Source organism: Ovis aries, chromosome 1 (assembly GCF_016772045.2).
Source record: "Ovis aries strain OAR_USU_Benz2616 breed Rambouillet chromosome 1, ARS-UI_Ramb_v3.0, whole genome shotgun sequence".
Taxonomy (NCBI): domain Eukaryota; kingdom Metazoa; phylum Chordata; class Mammalia; order Artiodactyla; family Bovidae; genus Ovis; species Ovis aries.
Window position 1 is genome coordinate 63734197 of NC_056054.1, and position 18932 is coordinate 63753128.

General features: G+C 34.7%; 1 protein-coding gene and 1 long non-coding RNA gene across 3 annotated transcripts in view; one reads left to right on the forward strand and one right to left on the reverse strand.

The window, feature by feature from the left end:
* LOC105609232 (uncharacterized) overlaps window positions 1–18932 on the reverse strand; it is a 132060-nt gene that overhangs the window by 9520 nt on the left and 103608 nt on the right. The window lies entirely within an intron of this gene.
* LOC101116002 (calcium-activated chloride channel regulator 1-like) overlaps window positions 1–18932 on the forward strand; it is a 30366-nt gene that overhangs the window by 1303 nt on the left and 10131 nt on the right. For both annotated transcript variants that reach the window (XM_004002159.5, XM_042250662.2), the window contains exons 2-12: window positions 768–948; window positions 1968–2108; window positions 2302–2449; window positions 3219–3327; window positions 8227–8407; window positions 10434–10661; window positions 11465–11689; window positions 15368–15545; window positions 17367–17467; window positions 17826–18050; window positions 18174–18444. In XM_004002159.5, coding sequence (XP_004002208.3) covers window positions 790–948; window positions 1968–2108; window positions 2302–2449; window positions 3219–3327; window positions 8227–8407; window positions 10434–10661; window positions 11465–11689; window positions 15368–15545; window positions 17367–17467; window positions 17826–18050; window positions 18174–18444 — 1966 coding nt within the window. In that variant the 5' untranslated portion in view covers window positions 768–789. The remainder of the gene's footprint in view (window positions 1–767; window positions 949–1967; window positions 2109–2301; window positions 2450–3218; window positions 3328–8226; window positions 8408–10433; window positions 10662–11464; window positions 11690–15367; window positions 15546–17366; window positions 17468–17825; window positions 18051–18173; window positions 18445–18932) is intronic.

Below are 18932 nucleotides of genomic sequence, written 5' to 3' on the forward strand. Positions count from 1 at the left end.
CATCAACTATAACTCATATGACTGCTAAATGCCTAAAGCAAGTGTCAGGTTTAGAGTCATCTGACTCTGAAGCCAGCTCACAGTGCTATGTGTACAACTATTTCCAGCTAAGGAATATTGGCAGATTTGTGTTCAATCCAAAAAAGAAATCTAACTGAAGCATATTAAGTTTTCAAGTTGTATGAAGACTTAAAGTATTCAGTGCTATTTGAAAACTGAACTACACAAACAGTCATCACAGAAAGTAACAAAAAAACCCATTTCCCCCTTGACCCACAGCTATTCCCAACCACTTTGCTTTTATGAATCCCATCTAAAGGAAGAATAGAAATCCTAATTCACTGTCATTCACACTCTAGTTCATTTATTCATTTTTGTTTTGTTTTTTAAATATGTCTTTTTCATCTGTTATTTTCATTTCAAAATGGTGCTTTTCATTTCAGTTTCTTATCCTACCACAGAGCACTTTTCTGTAACAGATCCCAGGACTGGAAAATGTCTAATACTATGTGATGGTGATGACAATAAAGACAATGAATAACCACTATGATAAGGATGATGACTACACAAACAATAATCCATACATGTTCAGCATAGTCCCCATTAGGGACTTAGCAATTGTTAATTGCTACTTAACAATTAAAGAACTCTTTAAAATAAGGAAGTTCATGGAGGTATTTTAGTAATATATTTATGCAAACATTTGGGCCTAGAGTCATATCTCTGAGTTAACAGATACATAAATACTCTCCTTACATTTCCAATAGGTTTATTGTAACATGAGCAAAAATGGTGCTCAGTCTGAATGTTATTCTGTTCCTAACTTTGCATCTCTTGCCTGGAATGAAAAGTTCAGTGGTAAATTTGATTAACAACGGGTATGACGGCATTGTCATTGCAATTAACCCCAGTGTGCCAGAAGATGAAAAACTCATTGAAAACATTAAGGTGAGATAAAAATTTACTTTTATTTTTATTTCATTAAGTATTTTCAACTCATGTTGCTTAGTCTTAAACATTCACACAGACTTATCACTTTCCAAAACTGCTTTGACAATACTCTTCATTTATATGGCATGTATCTAAACTGTCAAGATTAATATCTGCTTAGTGTAAATATTATGTATCATATATTAGTAGCATTAGTCAGTCCCTAATAAATTATGAAAGTCGAACTACTAATGTTTTTTCAACACAGTAAGCTAAAATAAAGACCTTCAAACTACTGGAGGATGATTTTCAAGTTTTATCTTTATGAAGTTTACTTTTATAAGGTTTAAATAACTAACCTACATTTAAACCCTCTCTATAGCTCATTATCTTATACATTTTTAAAATATTTTTCATTCTTCATATTTGTTCAATTCTGAAAATTTTGAAATTCTTAGATTACTAACTACCCTTGTATAAATTGAGAGAAGTTAAATGATTTGTATAGTCATATAATAAGTAGCAAAAACAGAATTTGAAGCCAATAACCTATACATTTTTAGAAAATTACTGCTTGATAAAACTTTGCATTTTATGAGCACATTCCATATGAGAAGATAACTCAAAATGAATCTAGCAAAATAGTTTTTTCAATTAACAGCAATCTAAAATCTACCAAACTTCAAACTTCCAGCCCAATTTTAAGCATCTCTGTTCAGATCAATAAGCAACTTGCTAACAGACTCCGAGTCTTAATCACCTTTATATCTCACCTAATACCCTCACTCTCAGCTCTAACCCATCATGCTGAATGCAGATATGGATAGGTAAAAACTAAAGAATTAATTTCTAAGTATATAAAAATGAGAGTCTACAGACTAGAGAGATACAGTAAAATATAATCTATTTTTCATGTAGTCTTTGACAAAATATTTGAGGAAGGGTACTTATTGTTTGTGTTTACTCTCAAATTCATTGTGAAATTGTTACTACAAGGTAGTTACAATTAAATTGTTACTACAATTTAATTTTGTCAGGAAATGGTAACTGAAGCTTCTACTTACCTGTTTTATGCCACCAAACGAAGAGTTTATTTCAGGAATGTGAGGATTTTAATTCCAATGACCTGGAAATCAAAATCTGAGTACTTCATACCAAAACAAGAATCATATGACCAGGTAGCGAATTTTATTTAGCTCCTAAACTATTTCTTGCTCCCTGTGATTTTTAAAAATTAATACTAATAATTTTTTAGTAATTACTAATGACTACTATTTAAATTAGCAATTTTGCTGGTCTTATTTTAGATGAAAAATTCCTTGTTTCTATTGTTCTTGGGGTCTGTTTTGGTTTGTTTCTTCTGCTTTTTAGGCAGATGTCATAGTTGCTAATCCTTATCTAAAATATGGAGATGATCCCTATACACTTCAATATGGAAGGTGTGGAGAAAAAGGAAAATATATACATTTTACTCCAAACTTCTTGTTGACTAATAGTTCTCACATCTATGGGTCCCGAGGTAGGGTTGTCTATTTTATACTTCTATTTTTATTTCCGCTGGAAACAAATGTAACATTGTGAATAATGTATTTTTTAAATTTTTAAAAGAAAAAATACCTTTGTTTGGAAATTTATTGGTTATGTTCAACTAATTATATTTCTTTTTCTATGTGTGTTTAATAAGAAAATTAATTTTAAAAAGCCATTTATTGATACCAACCCAGTTTAACTTCTTTGAGCTAATTAAAGTTATCAATTTCTAGATTTCCTTGACTGAATTAGATTGATTATGTGGGAAAGGGAAACTTAAAATATAAGGAGATTGGATTTAAATACAGAATTCCCCACTATCCAAAAGAAGTGTTCCTATGCAACCTTTCATAAGTTAAAATGGTATACAGCAAGAAGCAATTACCTGAGGACACATCTTGCTAACAGTATGCACAAAATATGTTGAGATATAGCACAGATGCTCACAGACAGAGTTCAGATCTATAGGGTTTGATACTGAGATGCTAAGCACAGAGAAGAAGCTTGATGATGCCGCTCTTCCTGCTCTGTTTGTGTGCTGTTGTAAAACTGCTGGCTGCAAAACAAACACTGAATACTATCTTAGCTTTTGGCCTTTCTTCATAAAAGCAAAAATCCTCTTTCAATTTCTTTCCATTAGTGAAAACAGGTACTAAGATGGGTTCTTCATAAAAGTGAAGTGGTTTAAATGAACTTTCAAAAAGCAGGGATATCTATAATGTAAATGGAAATTTATAAGTGGCAATATTCTCTCATAGGCAGAATATTTGTCCATGAGTGGGCCCATCTCCGCTGGGGAGTATTTGATGAGGATAATGTGGACCGGCCATTCTATATTTCCAGAAAGAACACTATTGAAGCAACAAGGTATCATCCTATTGAACAAATCTGTTTTCAAATTTTTTCATTTATGACTTTTTAATTTTCTATACTAGGCCAACAAAGGTTATCTCAGTGGCTGAGTGCTTGCCCAATTAATGGCAAAATCCAACCTGTAAGGGAACATTTCATGCAGAGATGGGCTCAATAAAGGACAGAAATGATATGGACCTAACAGAAGCAGAAGATATTAAGAAGAGGTGGCAAGAATACATGGAAGAATTGTCCAAAAAAGATCTTCACGACCCAGATAATTATGACGATGTGATCACTCATCTAGAGCCACACATCTTGGAATGTGAAGTCAAGTGGGCTTTACAAAGCATCACTACGAACAAAGCTAGTGGAGGTGATGGAATTCCAGTTGAGCTGTTTTAAATCCTGAAAGATGATGCTGTGAAAGTGCTGCACTCCATATGCCAGCAAATTTGGAAAACTCAACAGGGGCCACAGGACTGGAAAAGGTCAGTTTTTATTCCAATTCCAAAGAAAGGCAATGCCAAAGAATGCTCAAACTACCACACAATTGCACTCATCTCACACGCTAGTAAAGTAATGCTCAAAATTCTCCATGCCAGGCTTCAGCAATACGTGAACTGTGAACTCCCTGATGTTCAAGCTGGTTTTAGAAAAGGCAGAGGAATCAGAGATCAAATTGCCAACATCCGCTGGATCATGGAAAAAGCAAGAGAGTTCCAGAAAAACATCTATTTCTGCTTTATTGACTATGCCAAAGCCTTTGACTCTGTGGATCACAATAAACTGTGGAAAATTCTTCAAGAGATGGGAATACCAGACCACCTAACCTGCCTCTTGAGAAACCTATATGCAGGTCAGAAAGCAACAGTTAGAACTGGACATGGAACAACAGACTGGTTCCAAATAGGAAAAGGAGTACGTCAAGGCTGTATATTGTCACCCTGCTTATTTAACTTATATGCAGAGTACATCATGAGAAATGCTGGACTGGAAGAAACACAAGCTGGAATCAAGATTGCCAGGAGAAATATCAATCACCTCAGATATGCAGATGACACCACCCTTATGGCAGAAAGTGAAGAGGAACTTAAAAGCCTCTTGATGAAAGTGAAAGAGGAAAGCGAAAAAGTTGGCTTAAACCTCAACATTCAGAAAACGAAGATCATGGCATCCGGTCCCATCACTTCATGGGAAATAGATGGGGAAACAGTGGAAACAGTGTCAGACTTATTTTTTTTGGCTCCAAAATCACTGCAGATGGTGATTGCAGCCATGAAATTAAAAGACACTTACTCCTTGGAAGAAAAGTTATGACCAACCTAGATAGTATATTCAAAAGCAGAGATATTACTTTGCCGAATAAGGTCCGTCTAGTCAAGGCTATGGTTTTTCCTGTGGTCATGTATGGATGTGAGAGTTGGACTGTGAAGAAGGCTGAGCACCGAAGAACTGATGCTTTTGAAGTGTGGTGTTGGAGAAGACTCTTGAGAGTCCCTTGGACTGCAAGGAGATCCAACCAGTCCATTCTGAAGATCAGCCCTGGGATTTCTTTGGAAGGAATGGTGCTAAAGCTGAAACTCCAGTACTTTGGCCACCTCATGAGAAGAGTTGACTCATTGGAAAGGACTCTGATGCTGGGAAGGATTGGGAGCAGGAGGAGAAGGGGACGACAGAGGATGAGATGCCTGGATGGCATCACGGACTGGATGAACGTGAGTCTGAGTGAACTCCGGGAGATGGTGATGGACAGGGAGGCCTGGCATGCTGCAATTCATGGGGTCGCAAAGAGTCAGACACGACTGAGTGACTGAACTGAACTGAACTGAATTGAACTGAATCTGCTGCACTATAAATATGTCAACAACTTCTGTGTATTACACTTTGGTATGAAGCTCAACCAAAATTTGGGAATAATTTCATTATCCATTGGGTTGTATTAAATAGCTGAGGAAAGAAGAGAAGTGAAAAGCAAGGGAGAAAGGGAAAGATATACCCAACTGAATGCAGAGTTCCAGGAAATAGCAAGGAGAGCTAAAAAGGCCTTCTTCAATGAACAATGCAAAGAAGTAGAAGAAAACAATAGAGTGGGAAAGACTAGAGATGTCTGCAAGAAAACTGGAGATATCAAGGGAATATTTCATGCAAGGATGGGCACGATAAACAACAGAAATGGTAATTGACCTAACAGAGGCAGACGAGATTAAGAAGTGGCAATAATACAGAGAATAACTATACAAAAAAAAAATCTTAATGATTGGGATAACGACAATGGTGTGGCCACTCACCATGAAACAGACATTCTGGATTGTGAAGTCAAGTGTGCCTTAGAAAGTATCACTACAAACAAAGCCAGAGGAGGTGATGGAATTCCAGCTGAGCTATTTCAAATCCTAAAGGATGATGCAGTCAAAGTGTTGCACTCAATATGCCAGCAAATTTGAAAAACTCAGCAGTGGCCACAGGACTGGGAAAGGTCAGTTTTCATTCCAATCCCAAAGAAGGGCAGTGCCAAAGAATGTTCAAATTACTGTACAATTGCACTCATTTTGCATGCTAGTAAGGTTATGCTCAAAATCCTTCAAGCTAGGCTTTAGCAGGATGTGAACCAAGAAATTCCAGATGTACAAGCTGGATTTAGAAAAGGCAGAGGAAACAGAGATCAAATTGCCAACATTCGATGGATCCTAGAGAAAGTAAGGGAATTCCAGAAAAACACCAACTTCTGTTTCATCGACTATGCTAAAGGCTTTGACTCTGTGGATCACAACAAACTGTGGCATATTCTTAAAGAGATGAGAATACCAGAGCACCTTACCTGGCTCCTGAGCAACCTATATGTTGATTAGGAAGCAACAATTAGAACCTGACATGAAACAACTGACTGGTTCAAAGGTGGGAAAGGAGTAAGTCAAGGCTATATATTGTCACCCTGCTTATTTAACTTCTATGCAGAATACATCATGCAAAATGTCAGGCTGGATGTATCACAAGCTGAAATCAAGATTTTCAGAAGAAATATCAGCAACCTGAGATACACAGATGATACAACTCTAATGGCAGAAAACAAAGAAGAACTAAAGAATCTCTTGATAAGAGTGAAAGAGGAAAGTGAAACAGCTGGCTTAAAACTCAGCATTCAAATAAATAAGATCATGGTATCTAGTTTCATCACTTCATGGCAAATAGATGGGGGAAAAGTGAAAACAGTGGCAATTTTTACTTTCTTGGGCTCCAAAATCATTGTGGACAGTGACTGCAGCCATGAAATTAAAAGATGTTGGCTCCTTGGAAGAAAAGCTATGACAAACCTCGGTAGCATATTAAAAAGCAGAGACATCATTTTGCCAACAAAGGTTTGTATAGTCTAAGCTATCATTTTTCCAATAGTCATGTATGGATGTGAAAGTTGGACCATAAAAAAGATGCTGAAGAATTGATGCTTTTGAGTTGTGCTGCTGGAGAAAACTTTTAAGAGTCCCTTGGACAGCAAGAAGATCCAACCAGTCAATCCTAAAGGAAATCAGTCCTGAATATTCATTGGAAGGACTAATGCTGAAGCTGAAGCTCCAATACTTTGGCAATCTAATGTGAAGAGCCAACTCACTGGAAAAGACCCAGATGCTGGGAAAGATTGAGGGCAGGAGAAGGGGGCGACAGAGGATGAGCTAGTTGGGTGGCATCACCAACTCAATGGACATGAATTTGAGCAATCTCTGGGATATGGTGAAGGACGGGTAAGTCTAGTGTGCTACAGTCCAGGAGGTCGCAAACAGTTGAACCTGAGTTAGCAACTGAACAACAACAAATTATCAGAAGAAAAAGAAAGAAAAAAGTTGTAACCTAAACCTTAAGATCTGAGAATTAGAGTTCCACTTCCTACCCAATCTTTCATTCCGTTTGATTCATAGCTTTTCAATGTGAATCTGTTTCATTGAAATTAACTAAACTGTTACAACCTCTTGTTAAATATATTTCATTTTTTCATTTAATCTTGAGCTTAAAGAAAAGAAGTACTTTTCATAAGTGAGAAAACTGATTTTTTAAGGAAAAAACTGGGCAGATTTAGATAGGTCCTATTTATGAATAGATGAGATATTTAAATTAAAACTATCCGGCACATGGAGTAGTTAATGAGTATGAAAGAACAATTGAAATCAGTGTTATAGGAAATGTCTTTAGGATAAAAATTAGAAAAAAGAGGTGTGGTAGAAAAATCCCTTTGTGTTGTTTGCTTTATGTGTACTAAGCCACCTAGAATCTTTCACAGCCTAGACTTTCAACCCAGGACACTTATTAGTCTCACCTCTTCCCATGCAACTCCTCCCAGCACACCTCCCTTATTCAGACAATGCTTGCTCATCATTTAAGGCTCAGTTTAAATGCTTCTTCCATAAGTGTCTTTCCTCTCCATCCACTTGGGGTTATATATGCTTGAGACTGTTCCCAAAGCAACATGCATGGGCTTCTCTCACATACAAATATACATAATATTTGTATTTATATATGTGTATATGTAAACACCTATATAGCAATATACATGTGTGTCTATAAAAGTATATATGTAGCATACATAAGAAATTTAAGAGTATTAAGAATAATGTTGAATCTTCCCTACCCATTAGGGAGCAACTCCTCTATGTCTCTTAATTCAATTTCCACATGCCTGTAAGGCATTATCATCTTTAGCTCAACGTCACAAGTAACACCTATTAATAAATACAAACTAACATCGTTGTTCTTGTTGAAACTGATGGTAAATGGGTAGGACGCTGTGCCTACTTTTGTCAAAATGGAATGCTGGTACATGGTCTATAACAAAATATCACTGAGGGAATGATTTTAGGATAATATTTATTTATAATTTATCTGGCCTTCATATATAAATGTAATCTAAATCTTTCACCATAGATGTTCAACTCATATTACTGGTACTAATGTGATTTTCAAGAAGTGCCAGGGAGGCAGCTGTATAACAAGGCCATGCAGACGTGACTCACAGACAGGGCTGTACGAAGCAAAATGTACATTCATCCCAGAAAAATCCCAGACTGCAAAGGAATCCATTATGTTTATACAAAGTCTCCATTCTGTAAGTACCTTCTTTTTCTAGTCTCACAAAGGAAGCCTTTGGGAAAAATTAATTAAGGAAGCTGAATTTTCTATACCAATAGAAATAAGAAAAGTTACTAAGACAGTTAATTAACAGCTATTTTATTCAGTCCTGTGTATCCAGCCCTGTCAGTGTGTATCTGGAAACTATTCCACCCTTTCTCACTATTCTGTTTTCTTTTGTTTTGTTTTTCCTTCAGAGGTAGAACTGTATCCTTCTCATTAGCATCACAGAATTTCTTATAACATTGCTTTCCTCAGTTGACTTCTGTGGATTTATGTCTAGAGCTGCAACTTTACTTTTAATTTTTTATTCTAAGTGTTATTCAATTCATACTACTTTTCCAAACTAATTCATTCTGTAGCTTTGGCAAGTACTGACAGTCTCTGTTTTCCATTACCTCCACACTAAAGTACACTAAGTTTTGTAAAGTGATATTGTGAAAAAATAAATGGCTCTGTCTCTAGAGAACAACAAAAGTGGAATGATTCACAATCACCAATCTGACCAATTAAAAAATAACAACACAATAATTCAAGTTCCAAAGCTAATGTTTGACTTGAAATATCTGGTTAAATGTATGAAGCTCAGAAGAGAAGAACAGGTGCCTTGGAGTTAGACAGAGCTGATATAAAACTCCAGTCTGTCATTTTAAAGCTGTGTCACTAAGAGCAAATTGCTAAATCTAAGATTTTAATTCTCTAGCTTTTTAAATGGAAATTATAATACTCACTTTACAGTGATAACAGTGGTTAGTTTTATAAGAATTAATATAAATAAAGTATGATCACAGTACTTAGCATAAAGTGAGTACAAAATAAACTTAAAAGTTTTCAATTTTTAAGTCTATAAAATATTTGGATAATAGGGAATTGTCTCTTTCTCTGGGTAAATTCAACTTAATTAATGTAAGCATATTATAGTTACCTAATGAAAGTTTCCAAACACACAAAAAAGACTTTTAAATATGAAAGCTATGAAGTTATCAAAAACAACTAATCAAAATAAAGTATACTACCTCTAGGTTTAAAAGGTGCAAGTTTTCATAAATAAAATTACTAATAACATAGACTTCTAAGGGTAAAGGTTTGTGAAGGCCTATTATTTCCAATAAGATTTAAAATTGTGAAATCTAGGGCATTAATAATGAAAGTCTTGAGTAAAAATGTAGACTTTATATTTTCTTCTAAAACTCCTAAAGAAATCCAATGAGATATTTAAGCATAAATTGTTTCCAGCCTAATAAAGCTCCCTCCCGGGAGTATTTGAAGTGTAATTCTAGATCTTTCATTGTAATCTGTTACATATGGATCCACAAAGGTAGCCAAAGAATTGAGCATCCAAATAGATATCAGATCACATAACACAAGAGGATAATTGGAAAATATACTGTCTGCACCAAACTATAAATTCCAAAGCATTTGCCTATGAGGCGATAACTCATGCTGCCTACCTGGAAAATAAATAACAATGAAGAAAGAAAACCATGTAATTGAAATATGTAGCACAACTAACTATATAAGATATGGCTCAGAGATAAATACTGTACTTTAACTATATATCTTGTATGTAACAATATTCCCTTCTAATTATTGCAACATAAACTAAATATACTGTATAGCATCTATACCCAGAGCATAAGCTCAGACCCAGGAGAAATATGCTCCAAAATAATGAATATTCAAGTCCATTATATTCTTCCTTGAAATTTCATTACTCCCACAACTTAAGCAATTGTGTCAGCCATCATCATCCCCCAGTGTTATGATCAACCTATACCTAAAAGAATCACCAAATGACTTTCCCAGTGCATACCGACAGTTTTACTTTGCTTTCTCTCTACTCGTATACAAAATGGATGTAAGAATGTTAGATTATGAAATAATTTTTACTTGTCAGGAGATAAAATCTGTGGAGGAAGTATAAGACAGCCAAGTATATGTTTGGAAAGGAAGGTAATGCTTCATCAGTGCCCTATTATTGTCTTTCAATTGATTTTTTCCAGGTGACCGAATTTTGTACAGAAAAAACACACAATACAGAAGCTCCAAACCTACAAAACAAAATGTGCAATGGCAAAAGTACATGGGATGTAATCACGAACTCTGCTGACTTTCAGAATACATCTCCCATGACAGAAAGGAATCCACCGACTCGTCCTACATTTTCATTGCTCAGGTCCAAACAGCGGGTAGTCTGTTTGGTACTTGATAAATCTGGAAGCATGTCTTTAGTAAGACATTTATCTGTTATCTCTCCTAATTAAGATATTTAAGCTAATAGAAATACAATTTAATCTTAGGTTCAGCTCTACTAAGCTAAGTAAAAAATATTTTTATTATTCTAACAAATTTTAGTATGATGATTTTATGTGGACAAGCACTAGAAGATAATATACTAAAATAAAATAAATGTTAAAGTTATTGTATCATGGATGATATCTATTCTTTAACTTTTAGTTCTAACAAACAGGAAGTTACACAACTGAACAGAGAGAAAAGACAAAAATCACCCAGAATTCCACCACTGAGCATGTCATTCCTATTTTTTTTCTGTTCACATATTTGTCTTTCCTCCTCAAAACTGTGATATCTTACATAATTTTTATAATATAATTTTTTTTACTTACTATACCTTAAATACTTACTCCCCAAGGAAAAAAATGATTCCATGACACAATTTTTAATGACTGTATCCTATGCACATAACATAATTTAGTCAACTTCCCATTACTGGATATTTTTGTGATTTTTCAACTTCTTATCAAAAATTATATTGCAAAAAAATATTTTTGTGTACATCTTAAAATGATTTCCTTATTGTTAAAAAAGAAGGTATAAATTTTTAAAGACTTTTCCAAGTAAGGCATACTAATTTTTAGTTTTTTGTGAATATTCTTTTTAATATAATGACACTAAACTCTAAAATACAGTAATCAATTATTATCATGATCTCTGACCCATAAACTTCGTCTTTCATCAATCTGTTAGGATTGGACGAAACTCAGGAATTGTTCAGACATCTTTTTTCTTACAGGAAGACCGTCTCATTCGAATGAATCAAGCAGCAGAACTATACTTGATTCAAGTTATTGAAAAGGGATCTTTAGTTGGGATGGTTACATTTGACAGTGTTGCTAAAATCCAAAATCATCTAACAAGAATAACTGATGATAATGTTTACCAAAAGATCACTGCAAATCTGCCTCAAGAAGCTAATGGTGGAACTTCAATTTGTAGGGGGCTCAAAGCAGGATTCCAGGTAAAATAAAAATGCTTTTCTAAATATCATTCACATTTATTGTCCGTTTTAATTTTGTCCAGCTCTCTTGGAACAAGTGTCATGAGCTTAGAGTTCTCTCATTTCAATAATTTTAAAAGAATTTCTATTGTCCATACTCCTGAAAAACTGAGTTGTACTGAGAAGTAATTAAAGGGAAGAAAAATTCTGTGAGCACATAATCATCAAGATTTTACTGAGAAACTCCTCTTCTCTTTAGCGTTACATAGTCTGAATCACTATGAGGAAAAAAATAACGCTGTTAAGGAGATTGTAGAAGAGGGAGATTACTAATATTTTTATATTATGGATAAAGAAAACCTCAGTTCATCAAATTAAATTGACATACAAAAATCACAAAAATAGAGGTAGTTCCTCAAGCATAGTACCAAACTCAAGATACGTGGGTAGAAGTTTACTGAAATAAAAATTGTGAAATCAAAAGTTGCAAGCAACTTTTGAGCACTGTATTCAACTGCAGCCAGTACTCATCTGAATTTCTCCCAACATAAGACAGCCCTGTTTTAGCTTATTTATATTCTTTCAGTCACAAAAACAGAAAACTATTTCCTTCCCTTCATTGATTCTCTCTTTGCCTCAGCTAAAAAGCGGAGACTGTTACTTGTATCTGGGCCACTAGTTAATGTCATCTCCTGGCTTTCCTTGTGATGTATATTTGCTGTAAAGCATATCAGTTTAAGAAAACACATAACTTCCAGACCCAGACACACTTGAGATTGTGGTTCTATTATTCACTAGTAAAAGGACCTTGGATGAGTTATTCAACTCAGAAAATCTGTTTCTTCAATTAATGAAATACAGAAAGTAATAGTTGTTGTTTTTCAGTTGCTAAGTCGTGTCCAACTCTTTGCAATCCATGGACTACAGAACGCCAGGCTCCTCTGTCCTCACTATCTCCCAGAGTTTGCTCAAACTCATGTCCATTGAGTCAGTGATGTTATCTAACCATCTCATCCTCTGCCACCCTTTTCTCCTCCTGCCCTCAATTTTTCCTAGCATCAGGGTCTTTTCCGATGAGTCAGCTCTTGGCATCAGGTGTCTAAGGTATTGGAGTTTCAGCTTCTGCATCAGTCCTTCTAATGAATATCCAGGGTTGATTTCCTTTAGGATTGACTGGTTTGATCTCCTTGCTGTGCAAGAGACTCTCTCAAGAGTCTTCTCCTGCACCACAGTTCGAAGCATCAATTCTTTGGCATTCAGCCTTCTTTATGGTCTAACTCTCACATTTGTACAAGACTATGACTACTGGAAAAACCATAGCTTTGTTAGCAAAGTGATGTTTCTGCTTTTCAATACATTGTCTAGGCTTGTAGCCTAGTTTTCCTTCCAAGGAGCAACCATCTTTTAATTTCATGACTGCAGTCAATGTCTGCAGTGATTTTGGAGCCCAAGAAAGAAAATCTGTCACTGTTTCTACTTTTTCCCCTTCTATTTTTCATGAAGTGATGACACCTGAGGTCATGATCCTCAGACAACCACTCTGCTTTCTTGCATTTCTTTTTCTTTGGAGGAAAAAGAAATAATAGTACTTATTTCATCTAACTGTGAGAACTATGTCAGACTAATAATTGCCCCCCTAATGTTCATAGCGGCATCACTTAAAACAGCCAAGATATAGAAGCAAATCAAGTGTTCATCAAGAGATGAATGAATAAAGAGGATGTAGTGCACGCAGGGCTTCCCTGGTGGCTCAGACAGTAAAGAATCCACCTGCAACGCAGGAGACCTGGGTTCAGTCCTTGGGTCGGGAAGATCCCCTGGAGAAGGGCATTGCACCCCACTCCAGGATTCTTGCCTGGAGAATCCCCATGGACAGAGGAGCCTGGTGGGCTACATCCATGGGGTTGCAAAGAGCTGGACACAACTTCGTGACTAACCACAGCACAGCACAGTGTGTGGGTATGTAGATATACATATACACAATGGAATATTGCTCAGCAAAAAAAAGGAGATTTTGTCATTTTCAACAATGTGGATGGACCTACAGGGTATTATGTTTAGTACATAAGTCAGACAGAGAAAGACAAAAACTGTGTTATAAATTATATGCTGAATCTAAAAAATAACACAAACAACTGTATATAACAAAACAGACTCACAGATATAGAGAAGCATCTAGTGGTAACCAGTGGGGAGAAGGGAGAGGAGGCTGCAATATAAGGATATTGTATTAAGAAATATAAACTACTACGTATAAAATAAATAAGCAACAAGGATACATTGTACAGCACAGGGAAACATAGTCATTATTTTGTAATGACTTTGGAATATAATTCACAAAATAGAAAATTTGTATGTTGTACACCTGAAACTAATATAACATTGTAAATCAACCATAATTCAATTAAAATATTAAATAAGTATTCAAGAAAGGATTGCTATTAAAAATCATAATTCTTATATATGTTTATTCAACTCTAAAATATGAGAGTGCTATATTTTGGGAATGTGTTATACTGTTTGCACACATTGATTCATATATGTTTTTCTTAATACACTTTGATATATTTCTTACAACATTTTGACCAGACTCTATTGCTGAAGAGATTATATCATATCATCAATACATTCAAACAAGTAAAAACCTCTTAATTACTTATATAATGAAACCATGTTTTTACCTGCAGAATCATAATAAAATGTCTGAAATTTATTAAGCACATATTACATTAGTGCCTATGTTAAATGCTTTACATTCATAATTTTACTTTATTGTTATCATTAATATTTAGTGAGGCACTATTACCATGCCCATTTTGCACACAAAAATTGATTTTCAGAGTAATTAAATATCTTTCTCAAGATCATATAGTCAGTAATTGGCAAATCCATAATTCAAAACCTGATCTTTCTTACTCCAAAGTTCAAAAAAGTAATCATTACACTGAGCTATTTATTGGGCTTCCCTGATAGTTCAGTTGGTAAAGAATCCAAGCTATTTATAGAACCCTACTATAAATATAAATTATATTCATATACATAAATGACAGACTAAATGCTAGCTGTTCTACTTGGCAAATGGCAGAGCTAGAATTTATTCTCAATTTGTCTGAGTAAATTGTCTTAGTCACTACTCTTAGTAAAAAAATCGGGAAAATACTCCTCCAAATTATAATACTTGATAAATTCGTGAACTCTTCATGACACATCAATTTTTTTTTCTAGGAAACCCTGAGATTCTTCAATTATCAACTAGCTTTTATGCATTAAAAAGCACAAGCCACATCATTTAACTTTGCACACTGGCCTTCAGTCACAGCTTTACAAATGTCTAGTCGGCAAACTTCCAAAACTGTCTGGGTCATCTGCCTCCATCCCAAGTACCTCCTGAAATAATATTAATAGCTAACATTCACTGAGTATTTACTGTGAGTTAGATAGTGTTCTAAGTGTTTGATTCTTTCTTTCTTGGGTAGTTTGCATATATGTGAAAGCACTGTTAACATTCTGCCTTTGGAAACCTACATGACCATTGTACATTACACTCATTTGCAAACCAACTCAACCTGGAATGACAATACAAACAAAGTTTCCCTTTGTCTACTCTGATGCATAATGACTTCTCCAAGACCAAAGAACAAGTTCATTCTTAGTTTATTTAGATATAATCTAATTAATAATCTGGGTTTTCACTGTCAGGCAATTATCCACAGTAACGAGAGTACTTCTGGTTCTGAAATCATACTATTAACTGATGGGGAAGATAAGGAAATTAATTTATGCTTTGAGGATGTAAAACAAAGTGGTGCAATCATCCACACCATTGCTCTGGGACCTTCTGCTGCCAAAGAACTGGAGACACTGTCAAATATGACAGGTAAACCTTTGAAATAGAATTTGAATACATACATTTTCAGTTTCTCTCATTTCAGGGGCTCTTTCCTGTCCTAAAAAATTAGTCTTTGCCTTTCCTTGTCCTTATCCTTCAAATTAATGTCTTTCTTCTCCCCACTCCCACTTTCTATTTCTACCTATACTAGCTTCTTTTAACATTAGTCAACATTTTCTATCTTCATTCATTTCTCTTTTATCAGTACCATCAAGATGAACCTTCTTTCTCCATGGTCACAAAGGACTTACTCAAGCGCAGTTCCAAAATTCTTGCTCAGTATCTTACCTGCTTAATCTTATAGTAGAGATTCAGATAGCACTATTTCATTGAGGAAGAAATGTAAGACTAGAGAATACAAATTATTTGCCCAAGGCTATAGTCAGAGAAGGACTTCCCTGGTGGCTCAGATGGTAAAGCATCTGTCTACAATGCAGGAGACCTGGGTTCGATCCCTGGGTCGGGAAGATCCCCTGGAGAAGGAAATGGCAATCCACTCCAGTACTATTGCCTGGAAAATCCCATGGACAGAGTAGCCTGGTAGGCTACAGTCCATGGGGTCGTAAAGAGTCGGACACAACTGAGCGACTTCACTTCACTTCATAGTCAGAGACCTGAATACCAAATCTTGCTCTCTGTAATCCATTCTTTTCTAGCTTCTGACACCTAAATTATCTCCCTCTTCATTAACTCCTGTATCTTTATTATCTGCATTTAATCAATTTTACTTTATTCTGAACTGTCATTCTCTAATTGTTTTGGTGTATCTTGGATATAACCAGAGAATAAGTAGCTAGTTTAAAAAATATCTTTAATTTTCATAACATTATTTAGAGATTACATCAGCTTTACTAATGTGGCAAACACTTAAATCTAATGATTAAAAACATTTTTTGGCCAGTTTTTCCTTTTTTCTAATATATTTTGAGCAAGGTTTACTTATTATAGCATTACATCTAGGATACTGATATAATAAAAGTTCCTAAGGTCTGGGAAATTCATCTTTTGTAAGTTTAAAAAGAAATTTTAAAATGTATTTTATAGTATATTGATAAGAGCATAATAGAAAATGATTTTCCACTTAAAATTAGTATCATATGGAATATTCAGTCAGTTCAGTCACTCAGTCGTGTCTGACTCTTTGCAACCCCATGGACTGCAGCACACCAAGTTTTCTCTGTCCAGCTCTCGGAGATTACTCAAACTCATGTCCACTGAGTTAGTGATGCCATCCAAACATCTCATCCTCTGTCATGCCCTTCTCCTCCTGCCTTCGATATGGAATATTATGCAATCATACAAAAGAACAACATATTGTCATTTTCAGCAACATGGATGGACCCAGAGATTGTCAAACTGAGTGAAGTACATTAGAGAAAGACAAATATCATATGATATCACTTATATGTGGAATCTAAAAAACTAGTACAAATGAATTTATTTACAAAACAAAAATAGAGTACCATATGTAGAAAACAAACATGGTTATGGTTACCAGGGGCAAAAGGAGTAGGGGAGGGATAAACTGGGAGATCGGGATTGATATACAAATACTACCATATGTGTGTGTGTTTGTGTGTGGTTGTGTGTGTGTGTATGTACCTACTGTATAGCACAGAGAACTCTCTACTCAATATTCTGTAATGATCTATATGGAAAAAGAATCTAAAAAAGAATGGATATATGCATTTGTATAACTGATTTATTTTGCGTATACCTGAACTAACACACTGTGAATTAACTATACTCCAATAATTTTTTTAAATAAAATAAAATTAGATTATAAAAGTAAACAAAATTCCATTTTAGGAGGATATCGTTTTTTTGCCAATAAAGACATAAATGGCCTTACTAATGCTTTCAGTAGAATTTCATCTAGAAGTGGAAGCATCACTCAGCAGGCTATTCAGGTCGGTATCTTTAAAAAATTCTTTGCCTTTTCACACTTGTAACAAATTTTTATTATCCTAAATAGTAATTTCTTTCTCTAATAAATAACTTCTCTGCCTGAAAACATTTTGGGTGTCCAGAAAACATCTTTATTGAATTTGCTTTATGTAGTATATACAGACATTTTTTCTTTTGATTCTTTTATTTTTGTCAATATAAATGCATTTTATTTGCAAAATTCTTCAAAATAATTCTTAGTTATTTTAATTAAAATCTTAAAAATATATTTAGAATTTCTCCGAACCGACTAAACTTTGAAATGTATAACTGGAATAACAAATCAGTCTCATGTGATTGTTGTTTATATTTATGTAACAGTTGGAGAGCAAAGCCTTGAACATTACAGGAAGGAGAAGAGTAAATGGCACAGTGCCCGTAGACAGTACAATTGGAAATGACACTTTCTTTGTTGTCACATGGACAATAAAAAAACCAGAAATTGTTCTCCAAGATCCAAAAGGAAAGAAATATAAAACCTCAGATTTCAAAGAAGAAAAGTTAAATATTCGGTCTGCTCGTCTGCGAATACCTGGTATTGCAGAGGTAAGAATATTTTTTATTTTCTCCATGCTTTATCAACCAATTTTAAGGAAAAAAATGAAAATAGCATCTCACATGGGAGTAGGAAAATATTACAAAAGCTCTCAATTTTTTTTTAATTTTTAGACAGGTACTTGGACTTACAGCCTTCTAAATAATCATGCCAGTTCTCAAATGCTAACAGTGACAGTGACCACTCGAGCAAGAAGTCCTACTACACCCCCAGTAACTGCAACAGCTCACATGAGTCAACATACAGCCCATTACCCTAGCCCAGTGATTGTTTATGCACAAGTCAGTCAAGGGTTTTTGCCTGTACTGGGAATCAGTGTAATAGCCTTTATAGAAACCGAAGATGGACGTCAAGTAACATTGGAGCTCTGGGACAATGGTGCAGGTAATAACAATCTGCATCTACTTCCACTGAACTTAAAATCCTGCTATAGTCACATGCCTCAGAAGTCATTATTTCCTATATATGCTAATGAAACATATTTTAAGTGAATTAAATTTAATTTTAATGTTTTTAAAGCTTTTTAACTTTTTACTTAGTTATCTTGTCTAGGTATAGACATGAGTACATTTATCTTCTTTGAATTTTATAAGTAATTTTATTTTTTCCATGTAAAATGAAAAAAAATTTATTTTTTCCAAGAGCATAATAATTTTTTATTTTCGTTAGTGTCAGTGTTTTGCATATCTTTCTTCAGTTTAGTTATATTTTCCTTTTTTGTTAGGATTCTCTTATGAAATAATAATAGCTAATATTAACTGAATGCTTACTATGAATTAGACTTTTTCAAAGTCAAGATTTGGCAAGTTGTCAACCCAAGCTTCAAATTCAAGTAGTCTGATTCTGGGGTTCACATATTTTAGAAAACTGTG